General features: G+C 50.7%; 1 protein-coding gene across 2 annotated transcripts in view; it reads left to right on the forward strand.

Annotated features, from left to right (window-relative positions):
• The window catches only part of LOC130678898 (cadherin-23-like), a 337,153-nt gene that overhangs the window by 117,814 nt on the left and 201,252 nt on the right, over positions 1 to 18,087 (forward strand). For both annotated transcript variants that reach the window (XM_057505954.1, XM_057505953.1), the window contains exons 4-6: positions 6,640 to 6,782; positions 7,494 to 7,541; positions 7,654 to 7,746. In XM_057505954.1, the coding sequence (XP_057361937.1) occupies positions 6,640 to 6,782; positions 7,494 to 7,541; positions 7,654 to 7,746 (284 nt within the window). The remainder of the gene's footprint in view (positions 1 to 6,639; positions 6,783 to 7,493; positions 7,542 to 7,653; positions 7,747 to 18,087) is intronic.

The raw sequence follows: 18,087 nt of genomic DNA on the forward strand, positions 1-18,087 counted from the left end.
CTTTGGGGACAGACATAGCTTTCATTCTTCCTTCATCCAGGAAAGATAAAAAGCTTGCAGCCTGCCACTGCCCTGCCTGGGTTTCTGGCGCACCCCTCATCTAGCGGGCAAATACTTCAGCGCTCCAGGAGCACACGATGCACCAAACCCAGCATTCACCCCAGAGCGCAAATAACAATGATAACTAAGAACGGTTATCTCAGCGATCAGCACAGACCCAGCAGGGCTGCAGGAGAAGCTGTGATTGTCCTCCCCTTGCCTAGATGATGGCTGTAGCCTGCTGCTGAGGGGCTGAGGACACCCTGGCGGACGTGTCACCAGCCCTGTGCCTCCCAGGGGCATTTGCAGCCTGCTGAGTGGATCCCCACCCCAATCAGGCCCCCGGACTCCAGGATAGCCTATACTGCCCAGGATGCACTTGTCCCCCAGGACAGGGTACATTGTCCCAGGATGGGGTGCCAGACCAGTTCCTGGGAGACTGGACCCCGGTCATTGCCCAGATATGATTCCACCTGCATACAAAGCTGAGTGCTACTGGTCTGGGCGTTACTAGGTTTTGACTAGCTGTGCTTTTTCCTGCCTATCAGTGTACGTAATTAAGGATGAACTCACTGTACTATCTCCTCTGGCTGCAGCTCAGAGATCTGTATGACTTTTGGTGGCTATCTTTTCCTCACACCTCTAGGCAGTTGGCAGAATTCATTTATTCACCCAGTGATTCTTTATTGAGTGCCCCAGGAAGCCAGCCCCTGTGTTAAGCTTAGGGACACAACAGGCACGATGGCAGCTGGGCCACTGCCCCCGTGGGGCTAACACAGGTGCGCTTATGGCAGGTGGGAGGTTGAGGCAGGCGGTCAGCAAGTCAAGTGAACAAACAGGATCATCTCAGAGGAGGGAGGACTGTGAACACAGTGACCTGGGGTGGGAAGATTCTCAGCAGAAGGCACAACCAGGGCAGAGGCCCTAAGGCAGCTACCAACTGTTCAGGAACAGAAAGAAGGCCACAGGGTCAAAGGGGGAGGCCTGTGGGGGATGCAGTGGGAGGTGTTATCACTGGGTCCTTGGACATGATCTGCTTTAAGTTTTGGTTTTAAAATGTTTTAATTGTAGTAACACACGTGTAACACAAATTTACCATCTTAACTATTTTGAAGTGTACAGTTCAGCAGTGTTCAATATACTCACACTGTTGTGCAACCTGTCTCTAGAACCCCTTTCATCTTGTAAAACTGAAACTTTATACCCATTAAACACTAACTCCCCATTCCTGGCAGTCACGCTTCTGCTTTCTGTCTCTAGGAATTTGACTGCTCTAGGGACCTCATGTAAGTGGAATCATATAGCATTGCCTTTGGGTGACTGGTTTATTTCACTTAGCGTAATGTCCTCAAGGTTCATCCACATTGTAACGTGTCAGAATGTCCTTCCTTTTTAAGGCCGAATAACATTCCATTGTATATATGCACCACATCTAGTTTATTTGTCCATTGATGGGCACTTGGGTTGCTTCCACCTTCTGGCTGTTGTGAATAATGCTGCTCTGAACATAGATGCACAATGATTTAAGTTCTCTAAAGTTCCACTTTCTACCCATGAGGTTATGCTGGGTCCGGCCTCCTTTGGGGCTGCACAGAGTGGAGGGGGCTAGCCTCACTGGGTTAGCCTTCCCTGTGAGAGTAGGGGAGGCCAAGAGCAGAGGGTCCTCCCACAGCACTGATTGAGCCAAGAACCCTAAGACTGAGCCTTTAAATCATCCTGGGGCTGGAGGAGTCTTCTCTGCATCTAAAACGTGAGCCATAAACCAGACTGACTTACAGGCAGTCCTCACCAGTCCAGTTGTTTACGGCCAGCATCCTTTCTAGTTGTTTGATTCCCATACTGTGCCCATTGTTAAATATTTGAATATCAACCCTGCTGTAAACCAGTCTCAGGACTTCCAGTGTTAGGCTTAGGGACACAACAGGCACCATGAGTCTCTTGCAGGGAGAGGAGGGCTGCTGTTTAAAATTTCACACCCTGGGCTCCCCACAAGCCGGCCCAGTCAGCAGGGCCTGAGGATCTGTGCTGCTGTAAGCTCCCCGGATGGTTCTGATGCCACAATCTTAGGGGATGTCCTATTTAGTTTTCCCCCAAAAGCAGCCCTTGTAATGAGGATTCAAGTGCAAATCATTTCTTGGGGCGGAGATTCTAGGAAACTCAGGTCAGGGGATGATGATGTGAGACAAGGAAGAGAATGAAGCCATAGGATGCATTATCACGCAGGTCACCGCTGTAGACAACTGGAGATGAAGCCCACTGGGGACTTCTAAGAGCCAATGTAGAGCATGGCCTCTGAGTTACCCCTGAGAGGTGAGGGAGCTGCTCTTCATCTGCCATCTTACATCAGTTATTCTTAGAGCCCTGCTACCGAGAGTGTTCTTTCCCTAGCAGTTCTGGCCTGGCCTGTGTATGGGTGGAGTGGTCTCCGATGGCCAGAACCGTAGGCAGAGAATCCCAGGGCTGGCAGTTGGAGGCTGGACTGGTATGTGTGACAATGGTATGCGCTGAGGCACAGTGGGCAGGGTCCCAATAGTGTCTGCTGCGGGGGCTGCCCAGCTCCCATCTCTCCACCGTACAGGGGGTGCCCAGCCCATGTGAATCACTGAGTATTCGTCTACCTCTGAAAAGAACTCCAGGCCTCATCCATTGCTGGTAGGAATGTAAATGGTGCAGCTACTGTGGGGAAAAAATTGGTGGTTCCCTAATAAGTTAAACATAAAATTACCATTGTACCCAAGCATTTTACTCCTAGGAGTATATGCCAAAGAATTGAAAACAAGTATTCAAACAAAAACTTGTCCACAAATATCCATAGCAGCACTATTCGCATTTGCCAATAAGTGGAAACAACCCAAATGCCAACAGATGGATAGCTATACAAAATATGGCCTATCCATGTAATGGATATTAGTCAGTCATAAAAAGGATTAAGTGCTAATACATGTTACAACTCTGGAAGTATTATGCTGAGTGAAAGAAGCCAGACACAGAGACCACATGTCACATGATTCTGTTTATATGAAATATCTAGAACAAGCAAATTCATAGACACAGACAGTGGATTAGTGGTAGTGAGGGGCTGGGAGAGGAGTGAGTGGGGAGTGGCTGTTTAATGGGTGTGGGTTTCCTTTAGGGGTGATGAAAATGTGGAAACAGATACTGCTGACGGTTGTATCAGGTATATGTACCTAATGCCACCAAATTGTATGCTTTAAAAGGGTTAAAACAATACATGTTTATATTTTATTTACTTTGCTACAACTTAAAAAAAAGGAGGGGAAAGAACTCTAGGTATTCCACAGCCTAAGTTGCAGGATATATTGTCTGTTTCTCAGGTGGGAAACAAACCCAGAGTTTGATGTATACCCCAGGGTCAGAGAGCCAGGACTGAGTCTCCTTGGTGGCTACTTCTACGGCCATTAGGCTAGAGTTGGGCCCCACAGACTGGCCGTGTTCCTGTGCGAATGCTACAAACAGAGGTTGCTGGAGGCCTCCCTGGTGAAGAAATGAGCCCTGCATCCTGGAGAAGCCAGAGTTAGGCCCGGGTTCTGCAGAGCAGCAGAACTGCACTGGGCGGGGGAGTATGTGCCCAGCTGGAAAATTGTGGGGCGTCTTGTCTTAAATATAATATTAAATCGGCACCTTTAATTAGTACACTTAGAAAAGGTCACTAGCAATTACCTGGGACACAAAGAAGGCGTGAGCAGGCAAGAGCCCATGAGGAAGCCGAAAAGGACCATTTTGAGCAGCGCATAATTGAGGAGAAAATGGATAAAAGTCTAGGAAATTACATGGTGGGTGACAGCAGCTGTGATGGCCCCATCCCTGTCCTGCCCAGCGGCCCCCTTCTTGGGAGGGCCTATGCATCAGCCTTGAGAGCCAGTCGGGATATTGGGTCAAGTCGTGCGACCTTGGCTAGAGGGCCAGTGTGGCCTTCCCAGAATCCCACTGACCAGCACGGAGCCTGCCCCATATCCACCCACTGGGATGAGCGTTGGTAGTTAGTAGGTGAAGGGGTCAGTCCAGGGGCTGCCATCGATTCATTGCTGTCCTGTGGGCAATCAGAGTCCCTGTGGGCCTCAGTTTCCAGTGAAATCTCCCCAAGGTATGGGGAAGGAGGTCAGCATTCTTCAAACTTTGCCACTGAAGGACCCCTGAGAATGATGGAAAAGAAATGTATAGCCCTGGAAGTCAAGGGAGAGTGGAAATTCTTTTACAGTTTAGGTTATACCTTTTTAAATACATTAAGTGTTACATTGTATTCCCAGTATATCTCCATTTATTTTAATATAAAATAATTGCTTGTCACTGAGCAGCACAGAGGCTCTGGAAAGGTGTGCTTGGTTTATCTATGACTTCACATACCTCCTCCCTCCTCATCTAGAAAGAATACTCGACTGGATGCCTAGAAACTTGGGTTCAAGTCCTGACTCTGTTACTCACCATCATACTTGGGCAAATTTATAAGTGTCTTCAACTTCTCCATCTTCAAAATGGGAAGCTTGGGCTCCCGCAAAGTTTTCTGAGGCTTTCCCAACTCTGTTCCATGATTTTACTCCTGCTCTCACTTCTCACCTCCTCCTATCACCTTGGATGGTGCCACGTCCTACCCTGATGTGTAACCTTGGAGTGGCTACTTTGCCTCTCCAAACCTAAATTTACTAATCTGTAAAATGGGTAGAATGATGACTAACAAAAAGTGTTGCTGGGAGGATTTAATGAGAGAACCTGTGTGAATGAGCCTAGCACTGTGTCTGGCATATCGTAAGATTGGAATGATTGCCCAGTATCTTCCTTCTCCAAATGCTGGGTTTCCAGTTATGGTCTGATAGGTAATGTCTATAGAATTCCTGAATCTTAAGTTCACATATCAAGGGCTGAGCTATGTACAGTTGTGGAAACAAACTGGCTCTGGGCCCAGAATGCCTGGGATTTGAATTCCAGCTCTACCATTTGCTGACTGTGTGGTCTTGGTAAATTACTTAATCACTCTTTGTTATCTTATCTGTTAAACGTGGAAGATAACAGTAAGGATTGAATCAGATAGGATGTGTAAATCCCTTAGGCCAGAGTCTAGAGTGTGTTAGTGCTCAGAAATATTAGCTATCATTATCTTTTAGAACTCTACTTTTAAAAGTTCACTTAGAAAAACTCATTAGTGTTCTTTTCTAGATAACATTCCCAGAGTTTGAAATTCTTTCTTTCTTAGCTTAATCATTCAGGGTTATTCAGTAAATTCTAGAGTCAATATTTGAGGAAGAAAGGCTGTCCCATTCTTCAGGGAAAACTGAGGCTTTGAAAGAAGTGATTTGCCCTGGACTATGGTTCTAATCTACCCCTTTGAGAATCAGATGAAGACTGTAGACTCTCTCTGCGAAAATGACACGCTATACACTTAAAACACTTTGTGTACTTCCTGGAGGCTTAAGACCTCCCAAAGGTGACCAGCTGATCCAGTTGCCTGGGACCTCCTGGTTTTAGTATGCATCCTGTCTTGGTCCTAGACAACTGGGGGTGGCTGGTCACCTAGGGAGAGTTGTGATCCCCAGGAGAAAATGCCCTATGCTAGGCCTTTTTAGGCAGGGCTATAGGCCAGGCTTCCTGATGCCCGGATAGCCCCTGGCCAGGGCTTTGTTTCCAGTGAAGGGTGACTCCTCAATTCTCTTTGGGGTACAGGAACTACACCTTGCCACCCAGTTCTAGACTGGAGTTCCGTGAGGCTGGGCCACATCTTCCTAACCTCTGTGTACTCTAGCACTTATGAGGCCAGCACTGAGTCACTATTGAATGAATGCTAGGTTTTGCAGTAGAAAGGGTGTTTCCATTTGCAGAAGACAGAAATCCAACTCAACTGACTCAGGTTTAAAAAATATATATAGGAGGTGGATATATTAATTCATATAGCTGAGGAGCCCAGAAGATGGAGCTAACATCAGGCACCACTGGCTGCAAATCCTCAAACCATCAGGGACCTCTCTCCCGCACCATTTGGCTCTGCTTTCCTTCTTGTTGGCCTCCTTCTCAGGCAGGCCCTTCCTGTGCAATGCCAAAGGTGGCCCCCAGCAGGGCCAATTCAGCACCCCCAGTGGAAAGGGAGCTCCTCTTTCCCAGTAGTTCCAGTGGAAGTCTCAGAGTGGGTTTCATTTGGCTAGTTTGGGTCAAATGCTCAACCCTGAGCCAATCATTGTGACCAAGGAGATAGAATGCTGTGACTGGCCAGAGCTGAGTTATATGCCCATCTTGGAACATAAGAACTGAAGGGTTGGGGGCCTGCCCTCATCTGAACCACTTGGAGAAGGGGTCTCCAAATTAAAATCAGCAAAAGGGACACAGGCAGAAGTCACAGCTGTCCATTACACACCAGAACATGGTGAATGATGGTTCCCTGTTACAGACACATGCACGCTGTGGTAATGGCCAGCCTGGAGGCGGGGAGCCTGGGTTGGAGCCCAAACACACACAGGGGTCTTGCAGTAGTCCGTGATCTGCTGGCAGGACGTTGTGTGGCTGCCCCCTGCTGGGACTCAGCCACCTGAGCAAGGTGCTAAGGAATGGACAGACCTCCCATTTTTGTCCTCTGCTCTCCTTTGGATGCTCCAGGTTCTTCTGTGACCCAGTTGCTGGCTCGAGACATGGACAATGATCCCCTTGTGTTCGGTGTGTCTGGGGAGGAGGCCTCCCGCTTCTTTGCTGTGGAGCCTGACACAGGCGTGGTGTGGCTCCGGCAGCCTCTGGACAGAGAGGTAGGACCTGCCCCCGTCCTTTCCCGGGGAACAAGAGCAGACACCACTGGGGGAAAGGGCTCCTCCTCTTTTAGGGGCTTTCCTCAGAGGCCCCATCTGACCTGGAAGTAGAATCTTCCTATGTGAGTGGTGCCCCTCTTCCAAGGCCAGTGCTGATGTCTCACTGGGGTTGGAATGGAGTGGGCGAGGGCGCCTCCAAGCGAGGGGCAACATTGGATCAGCAAGAGGGATGATGATCCGGGGTTCCTCCCCTGTACAGTGGTAGCCCCATGGGGTCCACAAGTCTGGCCACCCTGAACAAATATTCCCCCAAAGGAAATTTTCCAGAGACACAGGCATTAGTGACACAGTAGACTTTAGCAAATTAAGGTAAGAGTTTGAAAATTCCAACCCCTGTTTTCTTGTTGTATGTGAGGAAGTGGCCACAGAGGTGTCTAGCAACTTGCTTAAGACCACACGGCGGTTTAGAGGCAGAGTCCTGATTGGAATCCAAGGTTCTCGACTTAGAGTCGACTGCTCTTTTATGGGAAGGATCTGTCTTTGGAACCCGCTTCCCCAACCCAAAGGGCAATGCTTGTCTTTTTGGAGAAGCCTTTTGATACCCAGTCCCAGGCCAGTTCCTGGGCAGTGCTGCAGGGTCTTCACCCTAGCGTAGGGCTCAGGACCTCAGTGTGCCTCTAACTCGGGCTTCCCCCCTCCCTTTTCTTTCAGACCAAGTCGGAGTTCACAGTGGAGTTCTCCGTCAGTGATCACCAGGGGGTGAGTGTCCCCTGAGGCCTCTGCTGTCCCAGGAGGCAGAGTCCCTGGGCCCTTGGATGGTAAGGGGCCAGAGGCCGATGCTAACACTAACTCCCCACCCTTCTCTTGCCAGGTGATCACCCGGAAGGTGAACATCCAGGTCGGGGACGTGAATGACAACGCACCCACATTTCACAATCAGCCCTACAGTGTCCGCATCCCTGAGGTAGGAGTCCCAGGGTTACACTTGAGGGACATTGGACACTTGCTGCTCCAGGGCCACCTGGGAGTAGCCCAAAGCTGGGGAAATGGTAGCCCAGCAACTCTTGTCCTGTCTAGGCCTATGCCAGCCCCAGGGCGGGGCAGGTCGGTGACCATCCTGGTGCCTCTGAAGTTGGCGCCCATCTGCTGGTCATGGAGATTAGGTTGGTGGGAGCCTCATGCCTGAGAGAGGCTTGCCTCGGGGGGCCCCACAGGTCCAGCTGGCCTGGAGGCAGGACAGGAGTTGGGAGGGCCGGGTATTATGTCCTCCTTCCTTCCATTCATAACAGCCACTGTGGGCCTTGGGCAGGTGGGTTGGCAGGCCTCTCGCCAAGCCTTCCAGCTTTGGCCAGAATAGGGAGCATGCAGTTTTAGGAAAGGGCTTTCTTCCTGTAGCCCTATGTTCACCTTGCTGTCTTCCTGGCCCTTGGTTCCTTTGGGTCGTCTGTGTACTCTGAGTGTGTTTGCATGAGTGCATGCGTGTAAAACCAGGCCATTGCTGGTAATTGAGAAGTACAAATTACTGCATTACAAACGGTTCGTTAATAAGCTGGCTGCTGGCTCCCGATGGCACCAGGGTTCCATCGCTTGCTATTCCTCTCCTGGCTGGCTGATGGCAGTCTTCTTGGCTGGCAGTTAGCAATTCAAAAACCTTGAAGGTGGTAGGTAAAGAGCTTCTGACTGGGTGTCCCTCAGGTCTGGCCTCAGGGCTCTGGGTTGGGCGGCAGCATAAAAGAGTGAGATGAGAATGGCCGAGATGGAATCCGCTGGAGAGAGTCAGGCTGGCACTATGGTATTTGAGTTCTGGCCCCTTTATGTTATAGGTCGTTGGATCAGAAAACCAAGAGAGTCTTTAGAAAATGTCTAGTCCATTTATACATGAGAAAACTGAGCTCAGTGTGGGAGAATGACTTACCCAAGGTCACATAACTTTGCCTTTGAGCCTCCTGACTCCCAGGGCAGCCTCCGCTTCCCTCCAGGGTGAAGAGACCTTGTCTCAATGCCCTCCAAGTTCCTCTGCCTGACCCTCCTTACTCAGCTGTGAGCCAGTGGTCCTATGCTTGTGCCAGACAGAGGAAATGAGGACAAACGTCTGGGTAAGGACGTGCCACGGCTCTGTGCCCTTCCCCTGATGAGGAGGAAGAGCCTGCAGTCCCATGCCCATGCCTGGGACTGCAGCTTGGCTCCAGGCCCCCTCTCATTTGGAAGTCTCCCTAATTTAATTAAGGGTCTCTATGTGCCAGCCTGCACTCCGGGCTGAGGCTCAGAAAGCAAGGGCACGGCTCGGAGTTAATGAGCCTTGGACCCATTGCTCAGCTGCCATCCTGGCAGGCATGGCTTCCCTCTGCCCTCTCTCACGGCGGGCAGCAGGCAGCAGCAGCAGCAAGGGAATGAGAGGTCGCACCCTTCCTCCCAGCCTCTGGGCCAGCGCCAGTCTTTTTCTCCCTCTCTTGCCAGGAGATGTGACCTCCAACACTGCCCTGTTGAAATCCCCTGGGATTCTCCAGAGGCCTCTGCCTCCAAGGAGTGAGCCTCTTCAGTCATTTGTCTATTTAACAAATATTTATTGAGTATCTGCTGTGGCCTTGGCACTGTGCCAGGCTCCCACTGCAGAGTCCTGGGGAGCCAGAGGAATGGGCAATGACAGGAGCCGGAAGGAGAGGGAGGAAACCCCCGGCCTAGCCCATCTCTGCTCTCAGATTGCTGGGTTCATTTGGACATGTCACTTAACCTCTCTGGGCCATAGTCCTCCTTATCTAATAAAACCAGAGGACAGGCAGGATAGGGTGGCCTGCCTTCTGCCCATCTGATGAGGAGAGGGTGGGCTGAGAGGGGCCAGCTGCAAGGGTACACGGTCCTTGGAGGATGGCCCATTTGGTTTATTTGCTCACGTGTAAACATCCCTGGGTCACTTCGGTGACCTGATATTCAGTGCCCTGCTTCAGGCTGCTCAGTGTGGCCAGTGGAGATGTGGTATCAGGTGGATGGAAGCCTGGCCACTTTTGACCTGAGGCGGCCTGGCACTGACCAGTCCTGGCCTGGTGTGGTCCCTGAGCTAGAACTTAGCTGCCTGGCTCAGGCCCCAGCTGGGGTACCAGTGAAGGGCCTGCTGTACCCTGGCCCAGAATTGAGCCCAGTGTCTCCTGCTGGGATTGAGGTTACCCTGGCAATCCCAGTCCCCTGCCCTCAAGAATTGTGATTTGTGACAGAGGCCCTGCAGATGAGAACAGGGTGAGAATGCAGACCAGAGAAACAGAGGGATGCTGTAGACCCTGTGAAGTGTCAGTGTAGAGGGGTTGCCAGAATGACCAGATAATCTCAGCAGGCTTCCTGGAGGAGGTGATTTCCAGCAGACTCTTGCCAAGGTGAGCAGTGGAGCTTCTCTGTCTTATCATGGGAAGAGGGAGACCAGAGGTCAAGAAGCATGGTTCTAGACCTGGCTGTGCCAACACCTGGCTGGGTGAGACTCTAGACCTGTCTCTGCCCCTCTGCTGGCTTCAATTCCAACAGCTCTTATCTAGGGAGGTGGACCGGGTCCCTTCCAGAACTGACATTCCTGATCTGAAGATGATTCCCAGCAGAAGCTCCTACTTCTCCTTCAGTGTTCCTTCATTATTTCTCGAGAGGCTGCCTCCATCTGCTCAGCTCTTCTTTGGTCTGCGTACCATCTGTACCCTGTCACTTACCTTCCTGCCCTCTTCTCCTCCCACCCTAGGGGTGCTGATACTTGGGACTGTTGTGCCTAGAACCCAGGGATAGGCCTGAAGAACAAGTTACAGGGAGGCACATTCTAGGTCTACATAGGAAGACTTTCTAATATTGAGACCCACACCACAGTCTGCTCCTCTACCCTGCCAGGGATGTACTGAGCTCCCCAGCCCTGGAGTTATGCAAGCAGAAACAGGAAGTCCACGTGTTTCAGACACTATCCAGCACTAAGTACTAAAGAAGTGATGAATCAGAAGATCCCAAACCTACCACATCAGAATTTCCTGTGGGGCTAGTGAGGGAGCGTATTCCCAGGTCCCTGCATGTCTGATTCAGTATTTGGGGAGAGCCAGCTCAGGAAGTTGCATTTTTAACAAACTCCCCTGGTGAGGACAGCAAGCCCTGGAGGTTGACCTCTGTGGCCCTCCCCCGCAGAGGGTTCTGAGAGGTTCTAGAGCAGCCCATCCACAGCTACCTGGAGACATGACCCACGGGGACCCACGTCCTCAGGCCTGGCAGAGGAGCGGGTGGGAGGTGGATCAAGGGCTGGCATTGCCCCCTTCCCTGGGAGGAGCTTGCCCCCACCGCCTGCCTTCCTCTGCCCCCTTTCCCTCTGAAAGCCCCTGCCCCAGCCCAAGCCCCACTCGGAGGAACCATACAGGTGTGTTTGGGTTTGTTTGTTCTCAGTTCCCCTCCTGCCCACCCCTCTCCCCTCACTAAGCTGTTCTACATGTAATTATCCATTTTATCAGGGTGAAAGGCCCTGCAATTCACTTGTCGAAGTCCTAACGAGGCAGCATGGATGCTTTCAAGTCCGAAAAGAAAAGGGAAATCCTGCTAGAATTGGCAACTTAATTCACCAAGCCAGCCTCGACAGACCTCATTAAGTCTCCGTGTATTCATTTCAGGCTAATGGCTGTCATGCTGACTGCTGTTTGATTTGCTATAATAGACTTTTATGGCATTCCAGTTTGCTCAGACGTGTTTGCCTGCGTCTGTGCCCAGCAGCACTTTGCTCCAGCACCTCCTCTGGGGTGTGCGTCCGCCTCACTGACCTTCAGTGCTGCCACATCCCGCCCTGTCCCCCTTCTCCTGGGGCCACCTCCTTGGCCCTCCAGGTATACCTTGGGAAGGTGACCCTGGGGCTGGGGTGTATGGGCTGCAGGATAGGTATAAGGGTAGAGGTCAAGTGGTGCCAGGTAGCTCCTTGGAGCAAGGAATCAAGGAGGGCTTTGGCATCTGAGACAGCCATGTCCTTGAAGTTCTGACAAGTTCAGCAACCTTAGCTGGGCAGTAGAGGCTTTTACCCACCTGGCCTCCACCTCTTTCCCAACTTACCTTCTGGTTTTCCTCCACATGAATATCCTCCCGTCAGCCTAGGGGTCAGTTCAGTGCCTGTGAGCTTGTGTCTGTATATCTCTTCTCTCGCTCTAACACATATACATTGTATTGTTCTAAGGAATACTGGAGTATTTTCTTTCTTCTCTCAGCCTAGCTCAACTCTTGTCTTTCAAAGCCCAGATCTGATCCACTGTGCCCCAATTCACTCAATTTTTTAAAAAGTGAATAAAACAAACATTTGTTGAATAGCAATGGAGCAGGGTCCAGAGATTCTAGGCTGACTTGAACATTCAGGTATGCAACGTTGGATGGTGACTTAACCTTTCTGGACCTATTTTCTTATCTGAAAGATAGGCAATAATATCTTCCTTCTGGGATCTTTGTGAGAGCTATAATAATGCAGGTAGGAAAAACCCTTAGCCAAGGTGTGGCTCATAGTATATTAAGTAAAATGCTGGCAATTAAAACCAGGGTCTTTATCCTCAGGGAAGATGGTTTTACAGAGAGGAAGACAATTAAGTGGATGTCTAACTACAACTAAATGTCTTAAATGCTGTGGTAGCTTAGGGAGTGTAAGGTGGTATGGATACACTGGAAAGAATGATAGTCTATACACAGGGACAATTTGTTTGGGACCTTATAGGATGAGTAGGAGTTTGTTAGCGAGGAAGATTATGGTATATCTGAATCTCTCGTACTTTCTGAGATCCTTCAGCCTCTTTTCATATATTAGAACTTCCCAAAGAGGAAAGTGAACTTTAACCCCTACCAAAGATCCTGTTGAAGAGGGACAGTGGCTGTGTGTGCAGGTGTCTCTTGTAGGTGCCCTTTGTTACCGGTGGAAATAAAGCCAGGCTGGAAGTAGGCTTCCTTGGTTCCTGCCCAGATCTATGCATAGATGGTTATCACCTGTGGGTTTGTCACTGTGACCAGCTGTGAGGTGGGGATGAGGCTGGAGGTGGAGAGGGGTGGAGCTAGGATGAGATGACAGAGGCCTGAGAGATTGAGAGTCCTTGACTGAGCCTCAAAACTTTCTGGGTCGGAGCCAGAACCCAGGCCTCCTGGCCCTGAGACCCACTAGGCTGCACCATGTCTCCATGTCACTTAACAAGGACAGACAAAAGTTACTCCCTGTACCTCCTTATTAGAGATGAGAAACCTGGGAGAAGAGTATTCTTGGGGATCATCTGTCAGTGAATCAAATAATTTGTTTCTATGATAAATTGATGTTATTATCAAGAGCTCCCTGTGTGCCCACTGCCATACTTTCCATGTGGGTCCTTGCTGAACCCTCACCACTACCTCATAGGGTAGTCACTCTTGCTCTTCCCATTCTACAGGTGTAGATGTGGAAATAGAGAGGTTACGTGACTTGCCCCAAGTCAAGGATGGAGCCTGTATTAGAAGACAGGTCTGGTTATGTGACTTTGGCAGGTGTCTTCAATTCTACCTGCAAAATGGAAATAATTATACCTGCCTTGCAAACTTGTTGTGAGGATTAAAGTCAATGGGACCAAGTATGGGAAGTGCTTAGCACAGGGCCCGGTATAAGTAAGTGCCCAGCAAATGGTTGTGGTTGGACTTGTCCGTCTCTCCCAGCAGATTGAGCAGGGACTGAGGCTGGTCATCTGTGCATCCTTAGCACCCAGCCTGGGGCCTGGCACATGGATGTGAACTTCACAAATGGGCAGAGCCCTGCTCTTCCCTCTGCATCTTGAGTAGTGGGAGGACAGGAGGAGCATTTATGCAGAGTATTTTGGTCCAGCCAGCTGGTTTCACCCAGGTGAAGGGTCTTCTATTGCTCACAATCTGGGGTCGGGGTGAGGAGCAGCCAGGCCTCGCGCTGAGTTGAAGAGTCTTCAGATGAGCCCCACACATGCCCACACCTTACTTTCCTCCCAGGGCATCTGAGAGCTCATTGCTGGTGCTCACTAGTGCCCTCTGTTGCCCGCCGATTCCTGAATCTCAGCCATGCTACCCTGTGCTGTGGGCATGTGGGGAGTACCTGCGTGGTGGTCAGATGAGGCCCAGCGCATGTGGAGGTAGACTTAGCCAAACTTACTAATACCCACTGGGACCGCCAGCAGTGTCTCCAGCTGCCCTCTTGGAGGCATGCCCATCAGATGCTGAATGATTTATAAACTGCATCCTCAGGTTGCAGCAAGAGGTGGGGGTGAGTAAGGGGGGCTCCCACTGGCTTGTGCCTGCTGTTCCCCTGAGGTGTCAGCTCAGCTCATGAGTGTGTCATCTCCCACACCCGGAGAGGCAGTGCCTTGACAGGCCATATTAATTTATACCTTGGGGCCACAGTGCCCGGCGGCCCCCTCTGCATCTCTAACCACCCGCCTATTGATCTGGGAGAGGGAGACCCGTAAATCATCTCAGGGGCTCTCGATCCTTCTGGCCAAAGCCAGAGTCATTTGTTCTGCCAGCCGCAGCCTTGGGCCCTGTCTCTGTGCCCCTCAGTAAGCACCTTAAGGTGCTTGCGCCTTGTCTGATCTCTTCCTGCTGTCAGTATGGTGACAAGTACCTCCACTCTTATGTTGGGCAACTGGCAGGACAGTGTACTTAGGACTTGTAACAGGTGACATATGCACATGGGCAAAGCAACAGGACCCCGTTTCTACACAGTGTTGGGGTGCTCTGTGTGTGTGTGTGTGTGGAGGGGGAAGAGGCTATTGGCAGCATAAGGGGAGTGTATGTACTAATTTAGGTAATATCATCTCCATATCCAAGTGTTCAAGTGTTGTTATTGTCTTTCATTTGCTCTCATGACAGCTCTGTAAGTTAGGGGAGAATTATTCTCCCCATTTGAGAGATGAAAGAAACTGAAGCCAGGACAAGTTCACTGACTTCTCCAAGTCTCCCAGAGTCTGATAAGTTTGTAACTAGAGCCATAGTCTTGCTCTTTCTCTTTATCAGCATCTTTGATATGTCTTTTTGCAGTGTCACTATAGCCCGCTTGTAATTTGCAAAAAGTTGCAGGAACAAGGCCTTGATACAGCCAGGGTGGGGGGAGATGAACTGGGGCCTCTGGGCCTTGTCCCCAGGCTTACCCCCATCCAAGGTGGAGGGCTGTCACACACACCCAAACACAGGTTGCAGGCATCCAGTGGAGAAGCTTCATTCAGAGTGCAGTGCCCTCTCTGGAGTGAGAGCCACCCCTGGCAGGCAGGACCCAGCCGTGGTCAGAGTGGTGCCCCTTCCCCGTGACCTGCAGGGTCAGTGTGCCTCCAGAGGCAGCCTCCCAGCTTTCAGTTCCCAAATGTGCGTACAGCATGATTCGGGAGAAGCGGGAGACCCACCGGCATGGGTAAATACCAGCCTGCTCCTCCTGCCTGCAGGGAAGATTCAACATCTTTCTGCCACCTCCCCCTGGATCTCAGGTGCCCAAGAGGGGATAGATGGGGTCCCACAAAACCAGGTCCCAAGAGCTCAGCCCATCTCTCACTCCAAGGCTCCTTGCTTCCTCTTCCACCCCCAGGGAGTGCAGCCAAGGACCCTTGGTTCCCCCGTGACCCCTGCACAACCTCCTCCTTGTGTGCCTGTGGCCTCGTGGTCAGGACTGTGGGTGCCCTCCACCACCCTCAGCACAAGGAAAGAGGACAGTGCAGGGACAGGAAATAGAGGAGCCTAGATGTAATTAAAATTATTATTTTGTTTGAACAGTAATAATGTTCTTAATTACATCGGTTTCCTCGCCGATTCTAGCTGAGGGTCTTTGGGGACCCATATAATTCTATTGCAATGACTGCAGGACCCTGTGCTGTGAATATGAAGCAGGACACCGTGCGTGGAGCCCAGCTGAGCGCATTAGGGATTCTCCAGCACATGCCAGGATACCTTTTACTGTTCCCCCCGCCCTTTAAATAAAGAACCTCTAAATGGAAGGAGATGATAGCTGCCTGCTTGGAGACATTTCTGCTGCACTGTTGGGCTGTCAGCCTCCTGCCCTGGAGTCCGTCTGTCGTCTTTCACCTCCCTTTCTCTTAAATGGTCTCCTCTCCCCACTGGTGGGGCCTGTTGAAGGAGGGATGTAGGTCTCCTGCCTGTGCCCCTTTTCCTCCAGACACTGGGGTCTCCTGGGTGGGTGGAGAGCTTAGGAAACTGGTGGTCAAAGAAGGCCCCACATGTAGCCAAGGACCACCTTTGGCTACGGTGCAGCATGAGGACTTGTGTCCCATCTGTGACATAGTGGTACAGTGTGATGGAGCAATGCACACACAGGCTCAATTCCTAACTGGTAGGCTATGGGTGAGGTGTTCAGCCTGTTGGAGCCTCAGTTTCTTCACCTGTAACATGGGGCTATCTTGGGGTTGTTGTAAAAGTTCAATAAGAGCATGTGTGAAGCAGCATACATACACACAGGCCAGATGATCGGTATTAACCATTGTTACAAAAACTTCTCAGTGGACTTCCAGAAAGCTGCTTGAAGTCCAAGGAGCTTAACAGATAGGCTCTGTTTTACAAACTAATTGGTTGATATTGGGGTGTTAGTGGTCAGGATGCTTACAGTCTAATGGGAGACAGGAAACATGGAAAATATAAAACAAAGGTATGACCAAGGAAGAAATGGAAGGAGAGTCACCTATGAATAACTAGTAATAAGTCAAGAGAATTCCAAATGAGTTCTTTGAAATGAGCACCAAAGGGACTGTGGAGGTGACTTAATCTGACCACACATTCTGTAGAGGTGAACAAAACCAGAGGGGAAAGCACTTGGCCCAAGGTTTCCCAGTCAGTCAGTGGCAGACCACTGAAGACCAAAAGTTCTCAGGGAAGGATCTCAGGGAAAGTGTTTCCAGAATTCACAAGACTGAGCCCGTAGGCTGGAGGCACAGCACTGTTTTCCCAGGCAGGACCTGCATGTGCAGAGCTGGGATTGGGACCAGGAGGTGCTGCTTCGTGTGCTCTTGCATCACCCCACCCCTGCCAGCCCACCCCAAGCCCAAAAGCAGTGGCCTGGTAGGCTTTCTTCTTGATGTGGGACATAGGGGTCCATGTGAGTGTGTTCACTACCACCCAGCATGCTACTGCGGTTTCTCCTGTTTTCAATGGCTTGAGGATTTTGTCTTAGCCCCTCTACTTACCTGAACAAGTTCAAGTATTTGTCAAAACAGTTTGGGGACCAGCCTGGTAGCTTCCATGACATTGAGACCCCACACACAACAGGCTTCTTTTGATGTGTTTGCAGGTTGCATGACCCACCTTGTTTTCTACCAGGAGGGAGAAATCGAGAGAAAGAGGGCTCTTGGTTGATGGAATTATTATGATTTCTCTGATTCCTTAGCAGCCTTTAATTACTTTGCAACTTTGTGGCACTGGCTGGAAGCTGGGAGGGGCTGGGCTTTCCCTCTTTATACTGACGGTAAGTAGAAGCCTCCTGTCCGTCTATTAAAAAGCCTGCTCTTCTCTCCAGATGCAATAATGTGGCTGAGAGATTTCACTGGGTGCGTAATCACTAGGTACAATGTAATCGTCCCCTCGCTGTCTTCATCATCAGTCAGCCAGCCCACCTCCCAGGCACAGAGGACTGCGAGCCACGAAGAGCCAAATGCCCGTTCATGTCCTTGTCCAGGAGGGTCACAGGCTCAGACTGATCCACTCTCCCATCCCTGCCCCCTCGAGAGGGAAATGGCATGGAGGCTTTTTTCCACTGACCCCTTCCCCTCTCAGTATCTTCCAGTCTGAGCCCAGCCACACCTCCCACCATTTGCAATGCAAACCCGATGTTAGAAGTCCATCCCATTTACAATGGGGCTTTAAGCTGTAGACTGACCTGTCCCTCCCGTCTTGGATGGGATGCATGGTCACTGCCTGCCGCCCAGCCTTTGTGCTGTGCCCTCCCTGTGAGATGCTCTTACCTTAGCCAAACCCTATTCTCCCTTCCTTGGAACAGTCCTCTCTGTCCCCATTTTACAGACAAGTAAGCCAAGTGTTAGAGAAGTTGGAAGACTGGCCCAAGTTATTCCCTTTGGAAGTGGCCAGCTGGGGTCAGACCCCAGACCCTTCACTTGTTCTTTTTTCCATGGAACTTGAAAGTGTCTTTTTGTGCCTGCCTTTGGAGTTGATCTTTACACCTATTCCATCCATCCTGGTTTCAAATCCCCACTCCCGGGCTCACCCTCTGCCTCCCCACCTTGGCCTGGCCTTTCCTTCCTGGAGTGGCCCCATGACCCCACTGTTAACAGGAGAGGCTGTCTAGACCCAGATCTGGGTGCCGAGCCTTCCTCAGGCTGGCTCAGCCAGTGGGCAG

The sequence above is a fragment of the Manis pentadactyla genome, chromosome 8, assembly GCF_030020395.1.
Source record: "Manis pentadactyla isolate mManPen7 chromosome 8, mManPen7.hap1, whole genome shotgun sequence".
Taxonomy (NCBI): Eukaryota; Metazoa; Chordata; class Mammalia; order Pholidota; family Manidae; genus Manis; species Manis pentadactyla.